At 44.5% G+C, this 25,824-nt stretch overlaps 2 protein-coding genes across 3 annotated transcripts in view; one reads left to right on the top strand and one right to left on the bottom strand.

Annotated features, from left to right (window-relative positions):
• The window catches only part of TAF15 (TATA-box binding protein associated factor 15), a 67,962-nt gene extending 62,829 nt beyond the window's left edge, over nt 1-5,133 (top strand). Inside the window, exons 12-16 of the mRNA XM_003795630.2 lie at nt 944-1,036; nt 2,213-2,294; nt 2,412-2,500; nt 2,609-3,149; nt 4,802-5,133. Of these exons, the coding sequence (XP_003795678.1) occupies nt 944-1,036; nt 2,213-2,294; nt 2,412-2,500; nt 2,609-3,149; nt 4,802-4,841 (845 nt within the window). The 3' untranslated portion in view covers nt 4,842-5,133. The remainder of the gene's footprint in view (nt 1-943; nt 1,037-2,212; nt 2,295-2,411; nt 2,501-2,608; nt 3,150-4,801) is intronic.
• Nucleotides 5,134-10,554: 5,421 nt separating this feature from the next.
• HEATR9 (HEAT repeat containing 9) lies at nt 10,555-23,880 on the bottom strand. Of its 2 annotated transcripts, XM_003795629.3 has the most exons (15): nt 23,596-23,880; nt 22,523-22,573; nt 20,868-21,048; nt 20,450-20,567; nt 20,182-20,238; nt 19,943-19,999; nt 19,199-19,256; nt 18,679-18,809; nt 14,173-14,355; nt 13,712-13,801; nt 13,514-13,633; nt 12,129-12,202; nt 11,636-11,687; nt 11,129-11,215; nt 10,555-10,887 (listed from the first exon to the last, which is right to left on the bottom strand). In XM_003795629.3, exons 1-15 carry the CDS (start codon nt 23,681-23,683, stop codon nt 10,555-10,557), a joined length of 1,680 nt encoding a protein of 559 aa, XP_003795677.2. In that variant the 5' UTR covers nt 23,684-23,880. The 2 variants fall into 2 exon arrangements, with proteins under 2 accessions (XP_003795677.2, XP_023372358.1); XM_023516590.1 differs by lacking the exon at nt 20,450-20,567 and having other exon boundaries at nt 20,855-21,048; nt 23,596-23,683.
• Nucleotides 23,881-25,824: the final 1,944 nt, after the last annotated feature.

Here is a 25,824-nt window from a genome sequence, read left to right as displayed (position 1 = left end):
TTTTTTTGCAGTTTTTGGCTAGGGGTTGGGTTTGAACCCACCACCTCCAGCATATGGGGCCGGTGCCCTACTCCTTTGAGCCACAGGTGCCCCCCACAACCTCAAACTCTTGGGCTTAAGCAATATTCTTCCCTCAGCCTCCCAAGTAGGTTGGACCACAAGTGCATGTCACCATTCCTGGCTAAGTTTTTCTGTTTTGGTAGAGATGGGGTGTACTTGATCAGGCTGGTCTTGAAGCTCCTGACCTCATGTAATCCTCCCACCATGACCTCCTAGAACACGATGACTACAGATGTGAGCCACCATGCTCAGCCTCTTTTTAAAAGACTTTTTAGAGATGGGGTCCCGCTGTGTTGCCCAGGCTAGTCTTGAATTCCTGGGCTCAAGTGATCTTTTCACCTCAGCCTCCTGAGTAGCTAGACTATAGGCATTAGCCACTATGCCTAGCTTTTTTGTGTTTTTTTAAAACTTAGTAGAATTATCACTCACTGGCAGATCTCTATTCAGTAGTGTGCCTATTTTATTTATTTATTTATTTATTTTCAGACAGTCTCAAGCTGTCGCCCTAGATAGAGTACTCTAGCATCATAGCTTACAGCAACCTCTAACTCAGACTTAAGCGATCTTCTTGCCTCAGTTTTTCTGTTTTTAGTGGAGGCAGGATCTCACTTTTGCACAGGCTGGTCTTGAACTCATGACCTCAAGCAATCCACCCGCCTCAACCTCCCAGAGTGCTAGGATTACAGGCATGAGCAACTGTACCTGGCATGTGCCACTTAATGTAGCACATTAAAATTACCTCAACTCTGGAATACTAGTATGTTTGAATTTCTGTGAGGACATGTCAGTTATTCCTCTGAAACTGAAAATTTCCAAGATAGTTTTTGTTGGGAGGTGGACATGTGGAATTGCATTTCTTTAAAACCATTTTCTTTTTCATTAGGAAAAGAATTCCATGGCAACATCATTAAAGTGTCCTTTGCCACCAGAAGACCTGAATTCATGAGAGGAGGTGGAAGTGGAGGTGGGCGGCGAGGTAAGATCTTTGCTGTACATAGGCCTGTTACTATTCAGAGGGTTTGAATTTAAGTTCATGTTCTGTTCCCTTTCACTCCCTGGGTCTTTTTCCTTCTAGCTTAAAATGAGAGTGGATACTGAATAGGAAATTAGGCAAACGAGATGTCATAATAGCTAAGAAAGTAGTGGGAGACAGTTGCAAAAGTCTCTTTGGAAAGTTGTATACTAGTTTTGTCATTAACCTGGGAAAGATGAGGCAACTATTTTAACATTACCTAATGAATTATAATAGTTAATAGGATCAGTTTTTAAGGTCCCTGATGTAGTTACTGTCAGCTTCTTTATTCTGTTTGGTCAATTGGAATTTGCCTTCTCAACCTTTATCACTAAGATTCTCAAACTAAGTATGTAGGGTACAGGTTAAGTATCCCAAATTCAAAATCTGAAATGTTTCAGAATCTAAAAACTTTTGAGTGCTGATAAACAATGTTCATAGGCAGTAAATGCTCATTGGAACATTTTGAATTTTGCATTTTCAAATTTGGGATGCTTAGCTGGTAAGTGTAATGCAGTTATTTCAAAATCTGAAAAATCCAAAATTTGAAATACTTTTAGTCCCAAACATTTTGGATAAAGGATACTAAACCTGTATTGTAGAAAGTGGACTTGGAAGTTTTGTTTTTTTTTTTTTTTTGAGACAGAGCCTCAAGCTATCCCCCTGGGTAAAGTGCCATGGCATCACAGCTCACAGCAACCTCCAACTCCTGGGCTCAAGCAAGTCTCCTGCCTCAGCCTCCCAAGTAGCTGGGACTACAGGCGCTCGCCACAACGCCCAGCCATTTTTTGGTTGCAGCCATCATTGTTGTTTGGCGGGCCGGGGCTGGGGCTTCGAACCCGCCACCTTAGGTGTATGTGGCTGGCGCCTTAGCCACTTGAGCCACAGGCGCCGAGCCTGGAAGTTTTTTAATACATTATTTGCATTGTAATGTGTGCCTGGAGTCTGTTCTCATATTCTCATTATATTTACCGAGTAAATACAGGAAATTAAAAATTTGCAAGAGAGTTTTATGTTGGAAAAACCCCAATCAAAGAAGTTCAAAGTCTTGCTATGAGGGGTTAATTTTGTGGGGGTATCTTATTTTTTCATCTAGTGCTTTTCCTCTCCTTTGTCTGATTTTTCTCCCTTTTCCCCCAGGCCGTGGAGGATATAGAGGTCGTGGAGGCTTTCAGGGGAGAGGTGGAGATCCCAAAAGTGGGGACTGGGTTTGCCCTAATCCGTAAGTATCCCATTTACTTTGGTGGGAGTAAGGCTTGGGATTGGGTTGAAGGGTGCAGGAAGGGGTTCTGAATTAATTGGAAATTATCTAGGAGCATTTTATTTTCTCCTTTCTCAGTTCATGTGGTAATATGAACTTTGCTCGAAGGAATTCCTGTAATCAGTGCAATGAGCCTAGACCAGAAGACTCTCGTCCCTCTGGAGGAGGTGGGTCAGCCCTTTAATAGCATTTGCCTGGTGCTTATCTTCTGACTAGCATTAATGAGGCTTTCTATTGTTCTTCTGGCCTCACTGGTTTACCTTTTTACCTTGCAGATTTCCGGGACCGAGGCTTTGGTGGAGAGAGGGGCTACAGAGGTCGTGGGGGCAGAGGTGGAGACCGAGGCGGCTACGGGGGAGACAGAAGTGGGGGTGGCTATGGTGGAGACAGAAGTGGCAGTGGTGGTTTTGGTGGAGATAGAAGTGGGGGTGGTTATGGTGGAGACAGAAGTGGGGGTGGCTATGGTGGGGACAGAGGAGGTGGCTATGGTGGGGACAGAGGTGGTGGCTATGGTGGGGACCGAGGCGGCGGCTATGGAGGAGATAGAGGAGGTGGCTATGGAGGAGATCGGGGTGGCTATGGTGGAGACCGAGGAGGCTATGGTGGAGACCGAGGAGGCTATGGAGGAGACCGAGGAGGCTATCGAGGAGATCGAAGTCGGGGGGGCTATGGAGGAGACCGAGGTGGAGGCGGCGGCTATGGTGGAGATCGAAGTGGAGGCTATGGAGGAGACAGGAGTGGTGGCGGCTATGGAGGAGACAGGAGTGGGGGCTATGGAGGAGACCGAGGTGGCTATGGAGGCAAAATGGGAGGAAGGTGAGTATTACAATGTACTTGTTAACCTTTTTACCTCACTGCTCCTAGATTTTAGGATTTGACCCCTTTGCCACATGTCCTTCTCTTCCAACGTTTTTGAACTTGAATTTCGTATTGCCAACTCTCTCAGGATGGAGAATATCTAGTTTACTGCTTAGCAATTTCTAAAATTTATTTTGTTTTGGAATTCTTACTCAAATTTTTATATTTGGGTATGTGCATGTATTTGTATTATTTTTTCTCATAGCTAAAAATAATTGAGATTGGGAGATAATTGAATTTGAGGATTCTTAATCTAAGTGAGGGGAGAGCACACCTTTCCCTGTTGTAGGGGTGCTCTTATTCAAATCTTACATGCTACCCTACAGTTGTTTCTCTGGGCATTCTGGGAATACCTTTTCTAGCTGAAGAACAATAATAGGAGTTTATTATACTTATGAGTGTTGGGGAAACAGCAAAAGTTGAAGACCACTGATATAAAATAACTTCAATTATTATACTAAGTAAGGATCTGTATGTCAGATGCAGTATAGGGCAATGAGATTAGTATAGAATGTGGTTAAGAGTATGGACTTAGGAAACTCTGTCTGGGTTCAAATCCTGACTCCACCACTTACTAGATATGTGACCTTAAGAATGTTACTTAAACCCTCAGGATTGTCAGAAAGTTACTTAAACCTTCTTACCTGTAAAATGAGGCTAATAATACATCCTTTGTAGAGTTGTATTAAATCACATTATAATAGTTGCTGGTCCATAGTAAGTAAGCACTGTATAATTGTTAGCTATTAGTAATTAAATTGCCTAGTTACCATCTGTTGAACACTTCTTATTATGTGGCAAATACTGTAAAGTGTCTGTATACATTATACTTTATTATTTATTTATTTATTTATTTTTGAGGCGGAGTCTCACTGTGTCACCCTTGGTAGAGTGCTATGGTGTCACAGCTCACAACAACCTCAAACTCTTGGGCTTAAGCAATTCTCTTGCTTCAGCCTCCCAAGTAGCTGGGACTACAGGTGCCCACCACAACGCCCAACTATTGTTTGTTGCAGTTGTCATTGTTGTTTAACTAGCTGGGGCCAGGTTCGAACCCGCCAACCTCAATGTGTGTGGCTGGTGCCATAACCACTGTGCTACAGGTGCCGAGAACTAAAGTATACTTTAGTTCTAGTCCTGTCAACCCATGAGGTAGAAGTACTTCCCATTTTACAGAGTCATTTAGTAACTTTTCTTTTTTTTTTTTTTTTCCATTTAGTAACTTTTCCAAGGTCACACAGAAAGTGGCAGATCCAGAATTCACCCAAGAAAGTGTTGGCTTGCTTACTCTACTATGACACCCTTGTTTAGAGTGCTGGAATTGGCATAGTCTGATGATCTGAAATATTACAGTGGTTTGGAGTCTTATTCTAGATAGAAAATTTTTAAGAGAGTTAGTGATACAGAGCTTCTAGGAACTTTGTGAGTCTTAAAGTTAATAAATTAGATATTAAGTACCTTCTAGGAATATTAAAAAAAAGTTAGGCATAGTGTCATCCTGATAGAAATTTTCTAGCTGCTGCCAATCACCAGTACCCTGAAGAAGTGTCTTTTGGTCCTCCTTGGTAGAAAATTAGAATTTAGTCTGGCTCTTTATTTTTCATTCCTAGAAACGACTACAGAAATGATCAGCGCAATCGACCATACTGATGACTGTTTTGAATGTTCCTTTGTCTCTGACATGATCCATAGTGAAATTGCCAGAGTTTTGCCTGCTGCTTTCCTCGTGGCCTCTTCTTGGGTAGTGAAATTAAGTGACATTTGGATTTTTATTTGGGTGGGAGGGCTGGAACAGTTTTTCCTTTAGAAATGTCCATTGAAATTTCCCCCCTTAGATTCCAATCTTCTCCTCCCTAACCCCTGAAGCTAAATGCGTTGTAAAATATTGCCAAAATGAAAAGTGTTTTGTAATACTGCAATAAAAGCTGCTTGTTTTTGTGGACTTTTGTACATATTAGTGCATTGTTCTGTCACACTCAGTACTCAGTTATAGCATACTCAAACTCGAATTAGGAAATGAATTCTACTTAAATTAAAGTGTTACTTTCACCAATATTAATAGAGCTCCTACTCTGTTTAGAATAATAGTTCCCAAGAATGACTGCAAGTCACAATCACCTGAGAGTTTGTTAAAATTATAGGCTCCCAAGCCTCACCTCAGGTCTGCTGGATAAGACTTTGGTGAAGTGGCTTGGTGCCTATAGCTCAGTGGTTAGGGCACTGGCACATGTACGGGGGCTGGTGGGTTTGAACCCTGCCTGGGCCAGCTAAACTACAGTGGCAACAACAACAACAAAATAGCTGGGTGTTTTGGTGAGTGCCTGTAATGCCAGCTACTTGGGAGGCTGAGGCAAGAGAATCTCTTAAGTCTAATAAGAGTTTGAGGTTTCTGTGAGTTGTGATGCTATGGCACTCTATTGAGGATGACAAAGTGAGACTCTGTCTCAAAAAAAAACCCAAATAAATTTGATGAAATGTAGGGAGTTAAGGCTGGGAATCTGTTTATAATTGAGAATCTTTTATTTAGGGCAGTGTTCTAAATGCTAGGAATATGGAGTTCTAAGGGCAGGTAGGATAAGAAAAGATTTGACAAGCTGGGGTTAAGATACTAAAATGTACGTGTGTATTATTTGCTGTTCATTAGAGGACTATTTATCCTGCCCTTAACCATGGGTAAGGCAGTCAGTCAGATTCTTGGTATGTTGTTGATGAAATAAACAGAAAATAGAGTCTGATAAATGCTCCAATAAGGATAAGAACAAGGTGCTGAGAGGGCTAATTTGAAGGACACTTAAATCTAGTCACATGGGAATGAGAAAGCATTAGTGAGTCTGTAGGGAAGAGTAGGAACTGGCCAGCTACAAAGGTTGAGGTGAAAAAACTGTGTTCGCAGCAGGAATAAGTGGCTACAAATGAGAAGTTAAGAGAAAGGGAGGGAGCAGGCTTTGTATTGTAGGAGTAATGTACGTGGTTTGCTGTGACTGGAGGAAAGAGTTCGAGTGCTGGCATGCAAAAGACAAGACTGGAGAGGTAAACATGTTCTTATTTTTCACCTGTGTCCAAAGAGGAATAATCTGTGGAATAATCTGATTTGAGGGGTATCAAGTGAAAGATGATTATGCTGGAAAGGCTGGACTTGAGACAGGAAAGCTGAGTGGGAGATTATATTGGCCAGAGCACAGATACTGACTAGGGGAAAGGAGATAACTAAATACTAAAAGATAAGGTAGAAATTTGACGGGAGTTAGCTGGATGTCAGTAATAGTGGGTAAGGAAGAGTCAAGTTTCTGGCCTGGGTGATTGGGTGGGTGTGGTGTTCACTGAAGTAAGAAGCACTGGGAAAGGGACATTTTGCACATAAAATGGGAATGAATTCAGTTTGGGGGGGGGGGTCTGTTCAGTTTGGGGTACTTGTGAAACTTCCAAGTGGAGACATTCTGTAGGCACCTGGATATACAGTTCTGCAGCCCAGAAAGTGGCATTCAATACCATGGTCCCCTGATTTTCTGCCTTACTGACCTCTCTGCCTAGCTCTTCTTTTCTTTTCTTTTTTTTTTTGAGACAGAGCCTCAAGCCGTTCCCCTGGGTAGAGTGCTGTGGCATCACAGCTCATAGCAACCTCCACCTCCTGGGCTCAAGCGAGTCTTCTGCCTCTGCCTCCCAAGTAGCTGGGACTGCAGGCACCCGCCACAACACCTGGCTATTTTTGGTTGTAGCCGTCATTGTTTGGCGGGCCAGGGCTGGATTCGAGCCCGCCACCTTAGGTGTATGTGGCTGGCGCCTTAGCCGCTTGAGCCACAGGCGCCAAGCCTAGCTCTTCTTTTCAACTTGACCTTTACACATTGGAAGTTTCTCAGGGCTTGTACTAAATAAGTAAGCCCCTTTCTCTTTTCTGTTTATAATCCACTTTTATCCTCAGCAGGCTTATTCTGGCTTATGGCTTTAAATACCGACTAATATGGTAATAACTACTAAGTTTATGTCTCCAGTCCTCACCTTTCCCTTCAAGACTTCCTTCTCCCAGTCACCTACTTGACCTTTTCAGTTGGATGTAAAATAGGTGTTTAAAACTGAATATGTGCTTCGTGGTCTTCCTAACCTTAGTACATGCCTTCACTGTCCACCCAGATCACATCAGTTCAAAAATTTAGAACTTATCCTTGACTTCTCTCCCATTCGTTTTGTACCTGTAAGTCCTTTTAAAGTTCAAAATATATCTGAAACTATCCTTATATTCTTGGTTACAATCCTGGTACTATCATAATCTCTTATTATCATCCCTTATGGGCAATTGAAAATTGATGATAAGCTATCATCATCCCTTATGGACAATTGAAATAGCCTATTCATAGGCCCTCCTACATAATCTTGCCCCTCTAAAATTTGTTTTCACATAGCAGCCAAATGATATTGTAAAGGTGTAAATCAGACCATATGACATGCCTCTTTAAACCCTTTTAATGACTTGACATTGCATGTAGACTATAAATTCCTTACCCTGACTTAAAAAGCCCTGTAGAAACGGGTCTTTCTCCTCCCTTCCAACTTCATTTTTAGAACATTTATTTGTATTTAGCTTGCTTCATAATTCTTGATAGTGCCAAATATGCTTCTATTTCAGTATCTGCACATTCTCTTTGTTCAGGATTCTCTTCTTCAGATATTCACATGGATGACTCCTCTTCACACCAGCGTTGGGTCAAAGTCGTCTTTCCCAGGTCTTCTCTGACCATCCTATCTAAAATAGCACCCCTCCCCAGTTACTGTCTTTTCATCTTTTATAATGCCTTTGCAGTACTTGCCATTACTTGAAATGGTCTTTCCTGTGGATTTTAATTTCTCCTCCCTCATTAGAATTTAAGCTCCAATAGAGTAGGGAACCTTAACTATTGTTCACTGTTCCAGGCCATGCCTATGACTGTTGGGCACAGAATAGGTAGGTACTCAGTAAACATTGATTGAACTCGTATAATAATGAGTCTATTACAGATTTGAGAATATTTATGTATTATCAGTACATAAGTAGGTATTGAAATGATGAGAGTGGATGTAATTAAAACTGCCTAGAGCAGTAGTTCTCTGTCCTAGCCATATACTGAAAATAGCTAGAAAGTTTTTTGAAATACATGGATATCTTGAAATACATGGACTCCACTCCAAGACAAATCTGGGAGATCTGGGCATATTTTAAAAGAGCCCCAGGTGATTCTAGTTTGGTGGGACAGTATGTAGAGAGAGAAGAGCCTAAAACAGAACCCTGAGAAAATGCTGATATTTAAGAGAGGATCCTGAAACACTGAGAATGATCAAAGAGGTGTGGTCAGTGGAACCCAAGAGAGAGTGGATTTTAGGAAAAGAGGCTAGTGATGGTAGGTGCTCAAGCCAGGCTAAGTCTTGTAACAGCATTACATTTAGCAATGTGGAATTATGAATTATTTTGGCACAGGGTTTTTCTACCTTGGTTATTGACATTTTGGGTTGGATATGTACCCAGACATTCTCTGGAAACATACAGAATTGAGGAGGAAGAGGAGGGGTTGGAGCTCTGTGGACAGGATTTTGAAGAAATGGAAAGCTTGAATTATGTAGTTAAGAAGGCCATGTTTGTATCCACTGGCTGTTGAGGAACAGGAATTTGGGTTTTGTTGCTCATGGACCCAAAGCTAAAGAGTATGCAAGAGAGGAAGAACCTCTTTCCCAGGCAGTGCTGTTTATACTCTGAAGCACTCTTTGGTTATAGTTACATCTCTCTGAGGCAAAACATAAATCTAGAAGTGGTGGGACAGGTTGGGAGGTAAATCTGAGTGATACATTATACAGATTGAGTATCACTTATTCCCAAATGCTTGGGCCAGAATTGTTTTAACATTCACATTTATTTTTATTTTGGAATATTTACATTATGCTCACCAATTGAGTATCCCTAATCCAAAAATGTAAAATTCAGACTATTCTAATGAGCATTTTTGAGTGGAGTATTGGTGTGTAACAAGTTTTGAATTTAGGAGCATTTCAGATTTTGGATTTTTGAATTGGGGATGCTTAGCCTGCAGTGAACTCAGAATTATTTGGATTACTGTAGAACTTAGGGTACGGGGAAGTGGAAGGGAGCATCTATTTAGCTTTGACCTTTTCTATGCTTGTGGGGGTTTTTTTTGTTTGTTTTGTTTTTTTTCCTCTTCTATGCTTGTTGAGAAGAACTTGACCTCCCATTAGATCACTTGAGTAGGATTGGGGAAGTAAATTGGAGTGGTAGGAGACAGCCTCTTTTGACCTCTAGTGGTCACAGGCTCACATAACAATACTGAAGAGAGGAAAGGAGAGAAAAGTTCATTTTTGAGTGTTTACTCTGTAATGCCAGGCACTATAAGGCCTTATATTAGTCCTCATAGGAGATCTTTTAGGTAAAAGACATTATTCTCTTCATTTTATATGTGAGGAAACAGAATCAGAAATGTTAGGTACTTCTTGTCCAAAGTCAAAGCAAATAATGAGGAACCCTAGGATTAGGTACCAGATTTGTCTGATTCCAAAGTCTAGGCCTTTTCTTCTTTTATCTCTCTCTCTCTTTTTTTCTTCCTTAGAGACAGGGTCTTGCCTAGACTGGAATGCAATAGCACAGTCATAGCTCACTGCAGCCTCAAACTCCTGGGCTCAAGTGATCCCCCTGCTGCCTTCCAGAGTCCTGGGATTACAGACATGAGCCACTGTTCCTGGCCTGGGCTTTTCCTTCTTGATAGGGGTTGTGATTGTTGAGGTTGGTGTGATAGATTCTTTTAGCAAAGGGAGACAGAGGTTTCAGTGGAAATAAGAAGTTAAGGCAGTTTTAGAGAGCAAATAGTGTCTCTCAAAGGGACTGACCCTGCTAGAAAGCAGGTTACTTAGGCTTAAGAGGCAGCACAGAGGATGGTTGGTTTTGATTAAAGCTTAATTATTTCCTGACCACAGCTGAGGAGGTACAGGGAAACGTTAGTAAGAGGCCCAAGCTTTCCAGCATTTTTGTTTTCTCTTAGCAACCATTTCAAAGGCAGAGACTCTGGCTTTGCCATCATATTCTAGACACAGATAAGAACATGATTTAGGGGAGCAGGCTGGCTGTCCAGAGAAGCTTTCCTTTATCATTCCCTTTTTCCTCTGGTGAAACAACTTTGGGCTTAATGGAAAGAACACTCAAGCAGGTGTGAGAACTCTGATGAAGGGAACAGAAATGGCAGCAGTGATGCAGAGGTGTAGTTGGAAGAGTGACATTTGTTTATTCACAGAAGATAAGTACAAGTTATTTTCTCAGGGGAGTCTGAGAAATGTCCTCAGGGAGTGGGAGTAAGCCCAAAGAGCTGGCTTATTTGGCATTATCTGTAAGGATCTAGAACTCTTGGCTGAGCTTTAGCTGCCAGGGCCCTGCAGCCTGTGACCCGTGTTTTTGTGGTATAGGGCACCACAAAAGTGGTGGGACGGCATACAACTTTTTCTTTTCCTCCTCACTGGTGCTAGACTTCGCAATAAACAAAGGGTTCAGCTTTGCAAGTCGAAAGTCTTGGATATTTAACTCTTCCAGGTTATCAGTTTCCTGACAGATCTTTGTAGGCTCTGCTTTCACCGTGGTCTCAGTTGCCTTATATATAAGGAAAACCTTGTCCTTCAGCTTCCTTTGGATCCAGGGATCAGTTGAGGCACAAAGGATTAATGTTTCTTGCAGCTGCATTGAAACAAAGGCTCTAGAGCTAGCTCACTTTGGGCTTAGGCTGAGAGGAGAAGGGACACCCAAGGGAGGGGAAGAACTAGCCAGCCATAGGCTCCTATGGTCCCAAGAAACAAGGTCAAGGGACACTGTCTGAGGGCTCATTTCCCTCTGCTCTTGACAGAGAAGATGTTGAGATGGGTAGGACAGACTTAGAAGAGGGCTGGAGGAAAGGAAGACGTGGGCAGGAATGTCTTACACTTTTCTTTACAGCCTGATGGTGCTCTGAATCTAGCATGTCCAGGAGCAAGTGGAACACATGTGATCTGCGGATTCCCAGGACACCCTATCAGATGCAGAGTGAGAGGGCCTAAGTAGTCAGCCCTAGGAACATTCCCTGTACTCTTTCCCATTCTGGTTCCTTTGTGAGAACCTGCAGCCTCAAGAGAGGGGGAGATCTGGTTTCCCAGCTTAGACATCCTTTTCCTTGCCATTTGGGACCACTGCATGGAGTTTCAGTGCCCATTATTTGCCAGAAGGAGGACAATTTATGCAGGGTCTAACCAACACTCCCCAACTGTCTCCTCTCCCTTAGCTGACCCACCTTGAAGGAAAGTTTGCCATAACTCAGTAGGGCTGGAATTCTAAAACAACCTCCCCAAACTTTATAACCCTTTCTTCCCCTCAGTGACTCAGTTCAATTGCTGTCTCTCTGCATCATCAGCACGTCTCTGGAATTGAGTCAGAGAAGTAGAGGCTGTCTTACCAAAGAAGTGACTGCTTCCTTTCGCGCAATGTGATCTGGGTTCAACAGTTGCCTGTGTTGAAGGGGAGTGAGCATGTTATGGTTCAATTAAGGGGTAGGGAAGTGGGAGGGAGGCTGGTTCCTTTTTAGGCCAAAGGCAAGTTGGGCACAATGCTTATAGGTAATGCTCCTTTCATTCATTTCTCTGTCTTGTTCCTCAGGTCAGAAAAGGGCTGGGAGCGGGGGAAAGAGATATTACAGTTTACCAGGAGACACTAAATGCTGACCAGAACTCACCTTTTAAATATTCTTTTCATGTATTAATTTGAGCCTTACAGTAACCTTAAGTGGTAGACATTATTAACCTCTTTTTACAAATAAAAAATACCAGGAGTCAAAGAGTGACTTGGTCAGGGGCACAGCCAAGGGAGAGCTGAGAACCTCTCACTGACCCTCTGCTCCCTTCCCACAGCCTAGGATTTGGCCCTGGTAGCTCCCAGCCTAGGCCACTCACGCCTCCACCATGTTCATCATCGTAGGTTTCATCTTGAACTCTTCCACAATTTCAGCCACAGCCTGCCTTACAACCTGTAGAAGGTTCAAAGTGGGACAACAGAGAGGGAATGCACCATGTACATTTAAGCACTTTATAAACCTTTTTAAACACTTACTTTGTGCTACATAGGGTCCCTGTAGTCAGGTTGAGGAAACACAAGTAAATAGGCAATTATAGTACTGTATAGGGTACACTAGGAAGGTCTCATAATTCACTCTTGGGTGGTAGTAAGATTTCTTGGAGGAAGTGAAGCTCCAGCTGAAACATGGAGGGTAAGTGCGACTCAATCAGGCGGAGGGTTAGGGGCAGGCATATATTTAGGGCTGAGGGGAGAAAGTGTACAGAAGCCTGGAGGCCAGAGAAAGTGCAGAGAGGATGGGGAGCTGAAAATAATTTTTGTGGTGACCAAGTGGACACTTGAGTGCTTTGAGTAATTACACTGTGACATAGCTAAGTCAGGACATGGTTGTCCTAAGCATAGCTGAGGGGGGTTGAGAAGGAGAGTGATGAGAGATGAAGCTAGAGAGGTAGGCAGGGCTTGAGTTGTGAAGGGAAAATAACATGTTCTGAGGGCACTGGGAGCCAATGCTAAGTTTTATGCAGAAGTAAGACAATCTGATCTGCATTTTAGAAAAATGTCTTTAGAAATGCTGTTGTCAGGCGGCGCCTAGTGGCTCATACCTATGATCCTAGCACTCTGAGAGGCCGAGGTGGGTGGATTGTCTGAGCTCACAGGTTGGAGACCAGCCTGAGCCAGAGTGAGACTGCTCTGAAAATAGCCAGGTGTTGTGGTGGGCACCTGTAGTCCCACATACTTGGGAGGCAGAGGCAAGAGAATTACTTGAGCCTAAGAGTTTGAGGTTGCTGTGAGCTATGATGCCACGGCACTGTACCAAGGGGGACAAAGTGAGACTCTGTTTCAAAAAAAGAAAAAAAGAAATGCTGTTGTGGTTTCTATAATGAGCTATAATAAAGATAAACTTAAGGGAACATAGAGAAAGGCAGGATTGATTCTGATTGGTGATTTGGGAAAGCTTCCCATAGGAGGGAGGTGTTATTTGGACTGGTCTTGAAGGAATACTATAGTATGTTAATAAGAAGGAAAGAGGGGTAACGTATCAGACGGAGTGATGACTTGGCATTTTAGGTTGAGACCACTGCCTAAGCAAAGGCCAAAGTGGCTTGAAAACATGGACTGCATTAGTTGAACAGGGAGTAGTTTAGGGTGAATGTTATACTTCGGAGTGGTGAGAGCGAAGCCAGGAGATGTCTCCGGAGAAGTGAAAGGAGGCAGGTTTGGGCTGCCTGGGGAGCCAGAGCTGGGGAGCCTTGGTCTCACTTACAAGGAAGGGTTCATTGTATGTCTTCTTCTTGAGCAAGTCAAATGTGAGTTCCTCTAGTCCTTGTGCCTGAATCTGTTCCAGGCCAATGGTCCTGAGCATCTGGGTGGCTTCAAAGCGGTCCTGAGGTCAGGGATGGGGGAGGTATGAAAGATATCCTAGTGCTGGGAAAGGAAAGGTCCAAGGCAGCCCAGAGCTTACCTCAAGGACACTGGAAGAACACAGCTGGTCTAGGATGGCCTTGATGACTGAGGCTGAGTGTACATGTATCTTGACCAGCATCCTAAGTACCTGTGAGGGGCAGAGTGGGGCAGGGAATACACAGCCTAGAAGTGTCTGGGGAGCTAGATGGACTTGGGGGTCGAACCTAGAACTGGTCAAGAACACGTGAGGTCTTTTCTCTTCCCTTGCGAGTGAGAATACAAGTTCACATGTGCTCACATACACATACGTAAGTGAATACCCATTCCTATCAAATACACAGAGCTACATATCCACTTATGTGTCCACATGACCCTATGCTCAGATACATTTGTAAACGTGACAGAGGGCCCCGCAGTGCCCTGCCACCAGGATAATAAATAGGATCCAGACCCCTCCCAATCTAGACTGGCCTCTGTTCTCCCAGTCCTTCCTGAGGGAGCTTAGCCTGTCCCTCACACCTTCATCTGCTGCTTCTTGAACCCTTGGCACAGGCACCGCAATAAGAACTCTCGGGCCATATCACTGTAGGGCTTCAGGAAGCCCAAGCACAGGGCTGCCTCCAGGGCAGTTTCATGCGATGACTTCTTTATCAGCATCTGCAGCTCAAGTACCAACTTCTCTTCATTCCCAACTTGAGTCCTCTGAGAGGGAGACAGGAGGTCAAATAAGAGGCTATGTCATCAACCAGGCTTTGTGCTTTTTTTATTTTTATTTTCAGAGATTGTGTCTCCCTTTGTCACCCAGGCTGGAGTACAATAGCACGATCATAACTTACTGCCACCTTGAACTTCTGGGCTCAAGCTATCCTCCTGTCTCAGTCTCCTCAGTAGCTGAGACTACAGGCACACACCACCACTCTGGACTAATTTTTAATTTTTTTTTTTTTAATGGATGGGGTCTTGCTATGTTGGCCAGGCTGGTCTCAAACTCCTGGCCTCAAGTGATCCTCCCACCTCAGCTCCCAGAGTGCCGAGATTGCAGGCGTGGGCCACTATTCTTGCCCAGGCTTCGTGCTTTATAAGAAGACAACGCTTCCAAACTTCTTCCTCCCTAAAATGAATCTTGTGCCATCACATTGTTTCACCCACTTAACCTTATCTTTGCTGTCATCTACTCACTCCTAGGTCATATATCCTCATTTCTCTATGACTTTATCTCATGGATGGGTAAGTGTTTCTGTCTTTTTTTTCTCTTTCTTTTTTTTTTGAGACAGAGTCTTATGTCGTCCTCCATAGAGTGTGGTGGCATCACAGCTCATAGCAACCTCAAACTCCTGGGCTGAAGCGATTCTCTTGCCTCAGCCTCCCAAGAAGCTAGGACTACAGGCATCCGCCACAACCCCCAGCTATTTTTTTTGTTGCAGTTGTCGTTTAGCAGGCCCGGGCTGGGTTCGAACCTGCCTGCCTCCATGTATGTGGCTGGCACCCTAACCACTGAGCTACAGGCACCAAGCCAAGTGTTACTTTCTTTAACACTACTGCTGTCTTAATTCTTGGCATGTAAAAAATAAATACATTAAAGTGATCCAACACCCCTCTTCCAATAACCTGCCTCCTCCACTAATCCCTCAGAGACCTGATAGTTACCCATAAGTGCAACTTCTTAATAATCTCCATTTTATGGATCCTATTCTCTCTCCCCTGTTTTTGCAGGTCACTTCCCAGTGCCAAGGATTGTTTGACTCCACAAAGAAATAATCCACTTCCACTGAACCTGTCCTGGCCTCTCACCTCCTTTTTACCCAGCTTGAATTCCATAGTCCTACTCTAACTGCTCCCCTGCCTCACTCTCAAATCCTTTACCCCTCTTGCTTCGTTGGGCTCCCTTCACAAAACTACACTCCCGGTCAAATCCAACTCTCCACTTAATTCTGTGCCTAAACTTCCTGGGGAAAACATGTCATCATGAGAACTGTTTTTGCTTTAAATGCATAAACACAAACCTCATCTGCACCCTTAATACTGCCTGGTAATCAGACTGTTTTTCCTGGGCGGGTCTCTTTCTCACTCTCCTAATTCATACCCTTTCCTCTGGAACTGCTAACACTTACTCCTTTTAATCTCAGCTGATGATCTTGGTCTCTACTTCACTGAGAAAACAAAAGTAATTAGGCTGGGCACTCATGTCTCATGCCTGTAATCCTAGCACTCCGGGAGGATGAGGTGAGAGGATCACTTAGAAGTTTGAGATCAACCTGAGCAAGGGCCAGACCCCATCTCATTACTGTTTAGCAGGCCCAAGCCGAGTTCAAACCTGCCAGCCTCAGTGTATGTGGCCAGCGCCCTACCCACTGAGATACAGGCACCAAGCCAACTTCTAGTGTTCCCTTCAAACCTGTTCTGCCTGTAGCTTTCTTGACCTTAGTTGATGACAAAGTCATCTTTTCTGTTGCTAGGCCAAAAACCTTGGCTTCATCCTTGTTTCCTCTTTGTCTTTTACTACTTACATTCAACCCATCTGAGTTTTGCTTTCAAAATATATCTAGAATGTAATCACTTCTTAACAACTCAGTGTGACTACTGTGGTCTAAGCCACCATTACCTCTCACCAAGATTGTTTCAATAGCCCCTAATTTATCTCTGCTTCCACTTTTGGGCCTGCACCCCCAGTCTTTTTGCAACATAGCAGTCAGAGTGAACCCTTTGAAATGTATGTTAGATCATATTGTAGCTCTGCTTAAAAGCCACGAAGGGTGGCTCGGCGTCTGTGGCTCAAGTGGCTAAGGCGCCAGCCACATACACCTAAGGTGGCGGGTTCGAATCCCCAGCCTGGGCCCGCCAAACAACAATGATGGCTGCAACCAAAAAATGGCCAGGCGTTGTGGCGGGCGCCTGTAGTCCCAGCTACTTGGGAGGCTGAGGCAGGAGACTCGCTTGAGCCCAGGAGTTGGAGGTTGCTGTGAGCGTGATGCCACGGCACTCTACCCAGGGGGATAGCTTGAGGCTCCGTCTCAAAAAAAAAAAAAAAAAAAAGCCACAAGTGGCTCCCTATTTCACTCAGAGTAAAAGCTGCAGTAAAGGCCATGTATGATCTAATCTCCTGTTCACTTCTGTAACCTGACCTCATTTCCTATTGCTCTCTCTGTTTCTACCTTACTTCAGCCATACTGGCCTTCTTGCTGTCCTTACCCATGTCAAGCATGCTCCTGCCTTTGCCACTGGTCCTTCTGCCATCTCAGATATCCATAAGGCTACCCCCTCACCTTCTATATCCCTTTGCTCAAATGTCCCTTCTAAATGAGGCCTTCCATGTCTACTGTATTTAAAATTGCAACCCATTCCCATCCCCATTTGGCACTCCTGGTCACTCTTATCCTCCCACATAATTTCTCTTATTGTACTTGTCACCTCTAACATACTATATAATTTTCTCATTAAATTCACTGGTTATTTTATGTCTCCCTCCACCAAAATATAAGCTCTACAAGGGCAGAGATCTTTGTTTGGTTCACTGATGTATCCCTAGAGCCTAGGGCAGTGCCTGGCACATAATAACTGTTGAATGTGTATTTGCTGAATAATGGATAAATGATGGATTCCTTTTTATATGGAGCAGTGATGGGATCAAAGTAAGAGAATCCTAAAAGGGAAAAAACTGTGAGTAGTGCCAGAATTCTCTTAGGCCCCCTTTCCTCTTTTTTTTTTCTTTGGCTGGGGCTAGGTTTGAACCCACCACCTCTGGCATATGGGGCCGGTGCCCTACCCTTTTGAGCCACAGGTGCCGCCCCAAATGTTCTCTGTAAGGATTTTTTTGAGACAGAGTCTCACTTTCTTGCCCTCAGTGGAGTGCCATGGCAGCGTCACACTGCTCACAGCAACCTCTTGCCTCAGCCTCCCGAGTAGCTGGGACTACAGGTGCTCACCACAATGCCTGGCTATTTTTTGTTGCGGTTTGGCCGGGGCCGGGTTTGAACCCGCCACCTTCCATATATGGGGCCGGCGCCTTACTCACTTAGCCACAGGCACCACCCTGCCCTTTCCTCTTGACAGAGGTTTTACATTAATAGGTTATTTTGGCGATAATAATGATGGTTACCATTTAAAGGGTATAGGCACCAAACTAGGCATTTTACATACATGATCTCATTTAATCTTCTCAACAGTACTGTAAGACAATTACAAATGATCCTTGGCTTATAATGGCATTATGGCCCAATATACCCATTGTCAGGTGAAAATATCTTTATTAGTATGTAACCTTACGGTAAGCTGAAAAGTATATTGAATGTGTATTATTTTTAATTTAAGACCAAGTCTCATTCTGTTTCCCTGGGTTGACTTGCTCATGCAGGTCCGAACTCCTGAGTGCAAGCGATTCATGCATCTAGACCTCCCAAAGTGCTAGGATTTCAGGCATGAGCCACTGCAGCTAGCATGAATGTATATTGTTTTTGCACCATTGTAAAGTTGGAAAATCCTAAGTTGAACCATCTGTACTATCTCCATTTTAAAGATGAGCAAAGATGGAACTCTGAAATTTGGCTTTTCTTTTTTTTTTTTTGAGACAGGAGCCTCAAGCTGTCCCCCTGGGTAGAGTGCCGTGGCATCTCAGCTCACAGCAACCTCCAACTCCTGGGCTCAAGCGAGTCTCCTGCCTCCGCCTCCCAAGTAGCTGGGACCACAGGTGCCCGCCACAACGCCCGGCTGTTTTTTGGTTGCAGCCATCATTGTTGTTTGGCGGGCCCGGGCTGGATTCGAACCCACCACCTTGGGTGTACATGGCTGGCGCCTTAGCCACTTGAGCCACAGGCGCTGCCGAAATTTGGCTTTTCAAGAGGTTGTCTGACTAGTCAGTAGTTAATTCATATTCTTTCTATTCAACTCCAGAGGGAATGCCACAAGGACAATGGCATCCTTTGTCAAAGCTGAGAGCTAGGTTATTTTCTTCCTGACCCAACCCCCAGCCCAACTTACCAATTACCTTGGTCCTGCTTTTTCCCAATTACAGACCCTTCCCCTAATCACCTTATCTGTAGGGAGAGCAGCCCAGGAGTTCAGAGCCATTCGCAGCCCCACCAAAATCTCCAACTTCTGATCCTCATTTTGTTCCTTCAACTGTTGGATGAGATACCGGATCACATGCTTATTCAGGCAACCTGCACAGGGAGAGTTTTCAAGGCAGGCAGAGCCTCAGGTACTCTCTGCAAGGACCTGCTGAACTCCACTGTTTCTGTAAGAGTTAAGTTCCAAGAACTAGGTAGCAAGTGTTGCCCATCCTCCCAGGACACCAGAGCAGCTGGCTGAGCATGAACACAATTCCAAGAGCTCTCCGCCCACCTCCTAGTCTCTTCTCCCTTATCACCCCACCTTTCTCTATTAAGCATACCTCTACTTCCTACCTAGGATAGTCCCCAGCCTTTGCCAAATGCAAAGTTTGGGTGTACGTGCCCTCCCTTTTGTCCTTATCCAAAGGAGAAAGTGGCTGCTGCATTTTCACTTTCGCAACCTCCCCAACTTCACTCCCAGGGAGAGAGGCTGTACTCACCCAGGATGGCCAGGGATCGATAGGCCTCATACTTCACTTTCTCTGGACCAGTATGGGCCTGTTTTAAGAGGCAGGTGGTAGAAACAGATAGTAAGGTGATGGAATGTCTGAGCTTCAAGGATTATCTCGGTCTAACTTTTCCTTGGACAGAAGAGGAAACTGAGGCCTATAAAATGACCTGTCTATGCTCGAATACTGAATATAGCGGGATGGTACAATGGAAGGAACAGTAAACTTGGGAATTAGACATTTCTTCAAGTCTATCTGATGTCTAGTAGCCACTAGGCATTCATCAGTTCCCTTGGTATCTCAGAGCTTCCATTTTCTCATTAGAAAAATACAGATACTAATACCTATTCCTAGTGCTGTTGTAAGATTTAAATGAGGTTATGGATAAGAATGCAGGCTCCCGATGGTAAGTATAAGCATGGGATGTTTTCAGTTAAGTTAGAGAATGTTCTCAGTCCTGACTTTCAGGCTTCCCTGGCTTTTCAGTCCAGTGTCTTTTCTCTTAGACCAGGGGGATCTTCAGATGTTCCCCCCACATCTTTTAGATCCAGCTGCTATTCTAAGTGGCCAAGGGTATGAAATGGGGGCATTACACAGGGGAGGCTCTCTCTTTATTTGATCTGACCCATCATCCTACCACCTTTGGGAGCCTTATTTGTGCCCAGATGCGCACACTGTACACAACTCAGACTTTGCTTCTTCCTTTTCTGAACTCCACATGGCTCCCAGACTCACCACCTGCCATAATGCCTTCATGACAAAGTCGTCACTGATGCCCAAGGACCCCAGAGCCTGCAGGAAGAGGGGTGGAAGAAAGGGAAGAGAACTTGGATACCACCTCTGGACACAGTTGGAGTGTATACTTGGAATACCATCCCCATTCCAACTCCCACCATCCACCTCAAGCAGCTTTTTAGGTTCCAGCTCAGCAATCCTAGCTGTCACCACCCTCCTCTCGCCTGGCCACTTCTCACCTGTGCTGCATAGAACTGCTCATCCTCTCTGGGAGAGAACAGGCTTTTTGTGAGTTCCTGCCCATCAAGGCAGCCAGTAGAAAGGAAGAACGAGAAAAATATGGGTTAGAACCTCAAACTGAAAGGAGCTCATTCAATCCAATCCCTTCTCCTTCCTCCCTCCCATTTTGCAGGCAGGGACTGAGGGCTGAAGGGTAGCATGAGCCCAAGGCAAGTGCACACACAGGGAAGGAGTCCTCCCATTCCCTTTTCCCACCATGGTCCTGACCTTTAATCTTTGCCACTTCAAGGTGTCCCCAGTCAGCTCCAAGGATCTGGATCCCACCTGATATTTTATAGCTGACTTACTCACGGGGAGATGGACATGGGTATCCTCTTTGAGGTACCTGTGTGAGAAATTACACAGGCAGTCTTGGTCCCCTTGCAGTTTCCTTCTAGGTTGCAAGCCTGCCTTTGCCATGGAGCCTCAGCCCAGCAGAGTGGCTCAGAGATGGGACTAGAGGAAGACAGATGAGGTCTTGGTGATACCCACCTGAGCCCAGCCCAAGCCGCCCTTCTCCCCCAGGGCCCTCTCTGGGACCTATAGGCTGACTTGCCCCACACCCTGGCCTACCACTTCCTTGTCCTTCCTCTCTTTCCTAGAAGATATGGCAGTTGAAGAGAATATAGAAGCAGGTAAAACACACCGAGAATGATCTCTCATTTTCCGTAACATCTTCTGGGCCGCTCGTTCCTCATGCTGGTCATACAGGATATGCCAGTGCGTATAGACTTCAGGCTGGTTGCTGTAGCAGTAAGGGACTGCATTTGGCTTGCCTGGGTACTGCCTCCAGCACTCTGGACTTGGGGGAATTTCTTTCTTTGGCACCTGGAGGGTACAAGTGGCAGAACAGTCGGAGAGGCCCCCTAAGCCCTTCTTTGTGGGGGTAGAGGGAGGAAGAGGGAAAGGGAGGGGAGGGCAGAGTGACACAGGTGCCCTTCAACCTCTCATCTGGGCTGGGTCAGAGCTACCATCTAACCCACTGCATGATGTGCACAGGTTACTTCATCCCACCACGGTCTCAGTCTTCTCATCTGTAAAATGGAGCTAATAATCATTGTTCCATTCCCCACCCAAGGTTGTTGTGAAGATCAAAAGAGATCCAGACTGTGAAGCCATTGGTGATCTGCAATCAGTATGAGTACAGTTTGGTTAGCTCAAGATCTCAAAGCATTTTGGAAAGGTCATTGGGCAGGAAGATGAAAAAAACAATGGGTGGGGGAGATGTGGAATATAGGCGGGGGATAGATAGTCTGCTGCTCATTCAGATATTTGAGTATCTGCTACGTCCCAAGCACAGTGCTAGGTGCGGTTATTATCCCTGCCTCCATGGAACTTAATAGTTTAAATGGGAAAACAGATCTACCCTCCCTCCTTCTCTCCCTCCCTCCCTCACTTCCTTCCTTCCTTCCTCTCCTTTTTTTTAAAAGATGGAATCTCACCCTGTCATGCAGGCTAGAGTGCAGAGGCACAATCACAGCTCACTACAACCTGAACACCTGGGCTTAAGCAGTCCTCTTGCCTCAGTCTCCTGAGTCACTAAGATTACAGGTGGGAGCCACCATACCCAGCTTCAACTTTTTAAAATAATCTATCTCTTAAACAACTTTGAAACTGCAGCTCTGATTGCAGTGGAGTATTTTGGGTGGGTCAGGGTCCATCCTCATCTCTTCTCAAGCCTTTTTATCTTTACAACAGATTTCTCTAGATAGGGGGGTGGTAGTGGTCCTCAGCCTTGTTCCCAACTTGGTGACAGATCATAATAAGGATGCTCAAGTGACTGACAGGATTTCAGAAAATGGAGCATTGACTCACAGTGAGCAGCAGTGCCAGATTTAGCAAAAAACAAAACAAAACAAAAACTATCAGCCCCCCTCTTCCAGACAGGACAAAAGTTAAGATTTTGATTTCAGATAATGAATGAAATATTTGGGACATGTTTATAATACAGAAGTGTTGTTTATCTGAAGTTCAAATTTAATTAGGTATCTGCTATTTTATCTGGCAACACTAATGGTGAGCGTTAACCTGTGTTAACTAGTAAAATTCACTCCCATTAATAGTCAATCCCTGCATAACCCAGGCCTTACAGACTTTGTCTCATAGTATCTTTACAAGGGGAGGTTGGCCTGTGTCAAAGGAAGCTCCTGAGGCCCAGAAGGAATGTGATTTGTCCAAGGTCACAGAGTTAATGGCGCCTCAGGGTGAATGTCAGTGTTTTGTGAGATGGCCTGGGTTGGAAGGGACATTTGCTGTCCTACTTTGACACAGCTCCCAGGATAGCAAAAGTTAAGGATCTTATCTGGTAGTAGGACAAAGGCAAATAAATGGGAGTTGTAGCTTTTCTGAGTTCTGGCAAAGAGGGGTTAAGAGTATGTGTGGTACGCATGAGAGAACAGTTGCAACAGTGGGTTAAAGAATCATTCATCCAGCATTTAGTGAATATTGGTACCAGGTATGTCACCAGGCATCAGGAGGTAAGTGAGGCATAATACCTGCCCTTGAGGGGCTCAGAATTCTTGTTTCTTGCTACTCAAAATGCGGTCCATGGAATAGCACCATTGCCATAGCCTGGGAAATTCTCTAAAATGCAGAATCTCAGGCTCCACCTCTCACCTACTGATCAGGATCTTAATTTTAACAAGATCCCTAAGTGATTCCTTTGTACATTGAAGTTTGAGAATCTCTGGGTCTAGCAGGGTGTTCTCAACCTTGGCTGTATATTAGTTCTCAGAGGCAACTTTTAACATATCTAGCCCTATGTTAGGCTAATTGAATCAGATTCTGTGGGGTTGGACCTAGGCATTTTGGAAGCCTCCTCAGAAGATTCTAATGTACAGGTAAAGGTGAAAACCATTGGTCTCTTTCCATTTCTTTAAACTGAGTGTCCATTAGAATCACCTGCTTGGTTGACACAGATTTCTAAGACTCATCCTCACAGCATCTGATACACTAGATCAGGGATGGGAACCGAGAATTCGCATTTCTAGCATGATGCTGCTGCTGATGGTCCTGGGACCACATTTTGAGAACCAGCAGTCTCTAATGAGACGGAAATGTGTCTTAGTGATTAATGGAGGGTAACCAGTGTGAAGATAGATGTAGGCGCAGGGGGTACAGATGAGGGCCACCTAACCTGGCTGGGAAGAACGGGGAACACACAATTGTCCCATCTCAGGGCCCTGTAGGCCCTACTGAGGAGCTGGAGACTTACCTTGGGGGCTGTGGGGAGCCCTCAGTGTCCAGTGGCCTGTCTTGTCCTTTTCCACAGATTTGTTGAACTCACCTAGACCCTTGCCTGGGAGTGGGAGCGTGGTAACATTTCTTTTTCAGGCCCCTGGCCCTGGCCCCATTCCTGACCTTAACAGCCTCACCTTTGGTACTCTTTTGGTATTCCAGCGATGGGTATGCCAACATTGATCTGTAGGTGTTGAGGGTGTTGACTGATTTTTCACAGGCCATCCCCTTCTCCCGATGGGGCCAAAGGGAGCCTGAGCAGTGTGGTATACAGGGCCTTTGGGGGAGTATGGGCACAGCTGGAGGATAGCTATCCTCTGTGGCATAAGAGGGACTAGTCAGGTGTCCAGACTTCTGGAAGTAGGAACTCCCAAGTGCTAAGCGACGAGATCACTTTGGTAAATAGAACACTCAAGTTCCATTCTCGAGCCCCATCCCTAGCTTCCATTGGCCTGTGGACTTGAGCTAGTCACATTACCTCTCAGCTTCAGTTTCCTCACCTGAAAAGTGAGAAAGTCATGCCTGCCTGGCTAACTAGAGGGGCTACAGTGAGGCATAAATTGGGGGGCGGGAAAAATCGAAGCATTTGTACAGTCAAGGTCAAGTTGGCCCATGTTATGGTCAGGGGTTGCTATTAGCATTATCCATAATCAGGAAAATGATGGGCAAGTCCCTTTTATACACACACTCGGCAAGAGACTGAATTCTTATCTGTGGTATAAGGAGCTTCCTTTCATACTGCCTACTTCTGCATATGCTGTTCCCTCTACCTGTTAGTCCTTTCCTGCTAGGCTGGAGTACAGTGGTGCAATCACAGCTCACTGCAGCCTTGAACTCCTGGGCTCAAGTGATCATGCCTCCTCAACCTCCCAAAGTGCTGGGATTATAGGTGTGAGACACCATGCCTGGCCCTTTTCCCTTCCTTTCCTAGCTGTTAACTATTCCTCAAATCTTTCAAAGTCCACCCAAATGTTATCACATCTCTGAAGTCTCTCTTCTTCCCAAAGCTCCCTCCCACCCCACAATGTGATCACTGCTTTTTGTACAGTTTCTTCCCTGTGTTCATCATATGTTTAATCTGTTCATAGGTCTGTCTTCCTCACTGGACTGTGAGCTGCCTAAAGGTAAAGATTGTGGTTTGTGGCTAATTTCTCTCCCTCCCGCCCAGTACCTGGCACAGGCACACAGCGGGCAGCTCACTGTAGCAGGAAAGCATGGGTCACTAAGTCATCAGATTTAATGTCCCCAGTAAACTGACATCATGTGCTCTGAAGCGATGCACTGAGAAAGACATCACCCATGTGGTCCTATCAGAAATGAATCAAATTATGAAGAAATGGGCAAATCCAAATTAAGAAACAGTCTACAAAAGTCTGATCTGCACTTCTAATAAATACCAATGTCCTTAAAGAGCAAAAAAGTGTGGTAAAAGACACTGAAAAGGCATGACAGCTAAATTCAATGTGTGTACTTAATTGGATCCTTGATTTAAAAAAATGGCTATAAATAACATTATTGGGACAACTGGGGGATTTACTTATGGACTATATATTGTGTCACTGTTAAGTTTCCTGAGTATGCTATACAATTTGTGGTTATGTAGCATGTCCTTGCTATTAGGAGACACAAACTGAAACTTCTAGGGGCAAAGCGTTACCACATCTGCAACTTGCTCTCAAATGGTTCAGCAAAAAATTTATATACTGACCACACACACACTCCTATGCACACACACAAAGCAAATGTGGTAAGATGTTAATATTTGAGTCTAGATGAACGGTATATGGGCATATGCTTGCAAATTACTATAGGTTTGAAATTTTGCAAATTAAACGTAGAAAAAGAAAAAGGATGGGCTTGGCATTTAGACCGGGTAGCTTTAAATCTTAATTGTAAACCTTCCTCCCCCGCTTTGTTTTTGTTTGAGCTGCAGGGCTTTCGGCAAATCATTTCCCTGCCTTGCTAGGGGTTTTCTGATTGTAAACAGGACTAATCATAGTACCTACTGCATAGGGTTTTTGAGGCTCTGATGATTGATGGGTGTAAGGGGCTGAGCCAGTGCCTGTGCTCAGCTAATGTTAACTGTGATAAACAGAGGGTGCCAAAAAAAAAAATGTACACACACTTTAAGAAAGGAAAAAACTATATTAAAATCATAATATATACTGATAATGAAAGATGAGTACAAGTCATATTTGAGCACCTCTTGTAATTGCAGAAGTCAGAAGGACTAGAGTATTTACGATTTTAACACAGTTTTTTTTCTTTTCTTAAAATGTGTATATATTTCCTTGGTACCCTCAGTATATTATCAATGTATATTCGCAGGAAGAGACACACAGATGGGAAAGTTGGAGTACTCCCAC

This window comes from Otolemur garnettii, unplaced genomic scaffold, assembly GCF_000181295.1.
Source record: "Otolemur garnettii isolate 467f Iridium unplaced genomic scaffold, OtoGar3 scaffold00094, whole genome shotgun sequence".
In the NCBI taxonomy this organism is placed as follows: domain Eukaryota; kingdom Metazoa; phylum Chordata; class Mammalia; order Primates; family Galagidae; genus Otolemur; species Otolemur garnettii.
Note: the sequence above shows the minus strand (reverse complement) of the source record. Positions and strands in the feature narration are given on the sequence as shown.

Excerpts from the sequence above, each read along its gene's own strand:
- HEATR9 (XM_003795629.3), bottom strand. The coding sequence starts at position 23,683 with ATGGCCTGTGAAAAATCAGTCAACACCCTCAACACCTACAGATCAATG. Across the intron at positions 22,574-23,595 it reads ATACCAAAAGAGTACCAAAG|AACTCAGAAAAGCTACAACT; the intron begins GTGAGGCTGTTA and ends CCTCTTTGCCAG. Across the intron at positions 13,634-13,711 it reads GTTCTTCCAGTGTCCTTGAG|GACCGCTTTGAAGCCACCCA; the intron begins GTAAGCTCTGGG and ends CCCTGACCTCAG.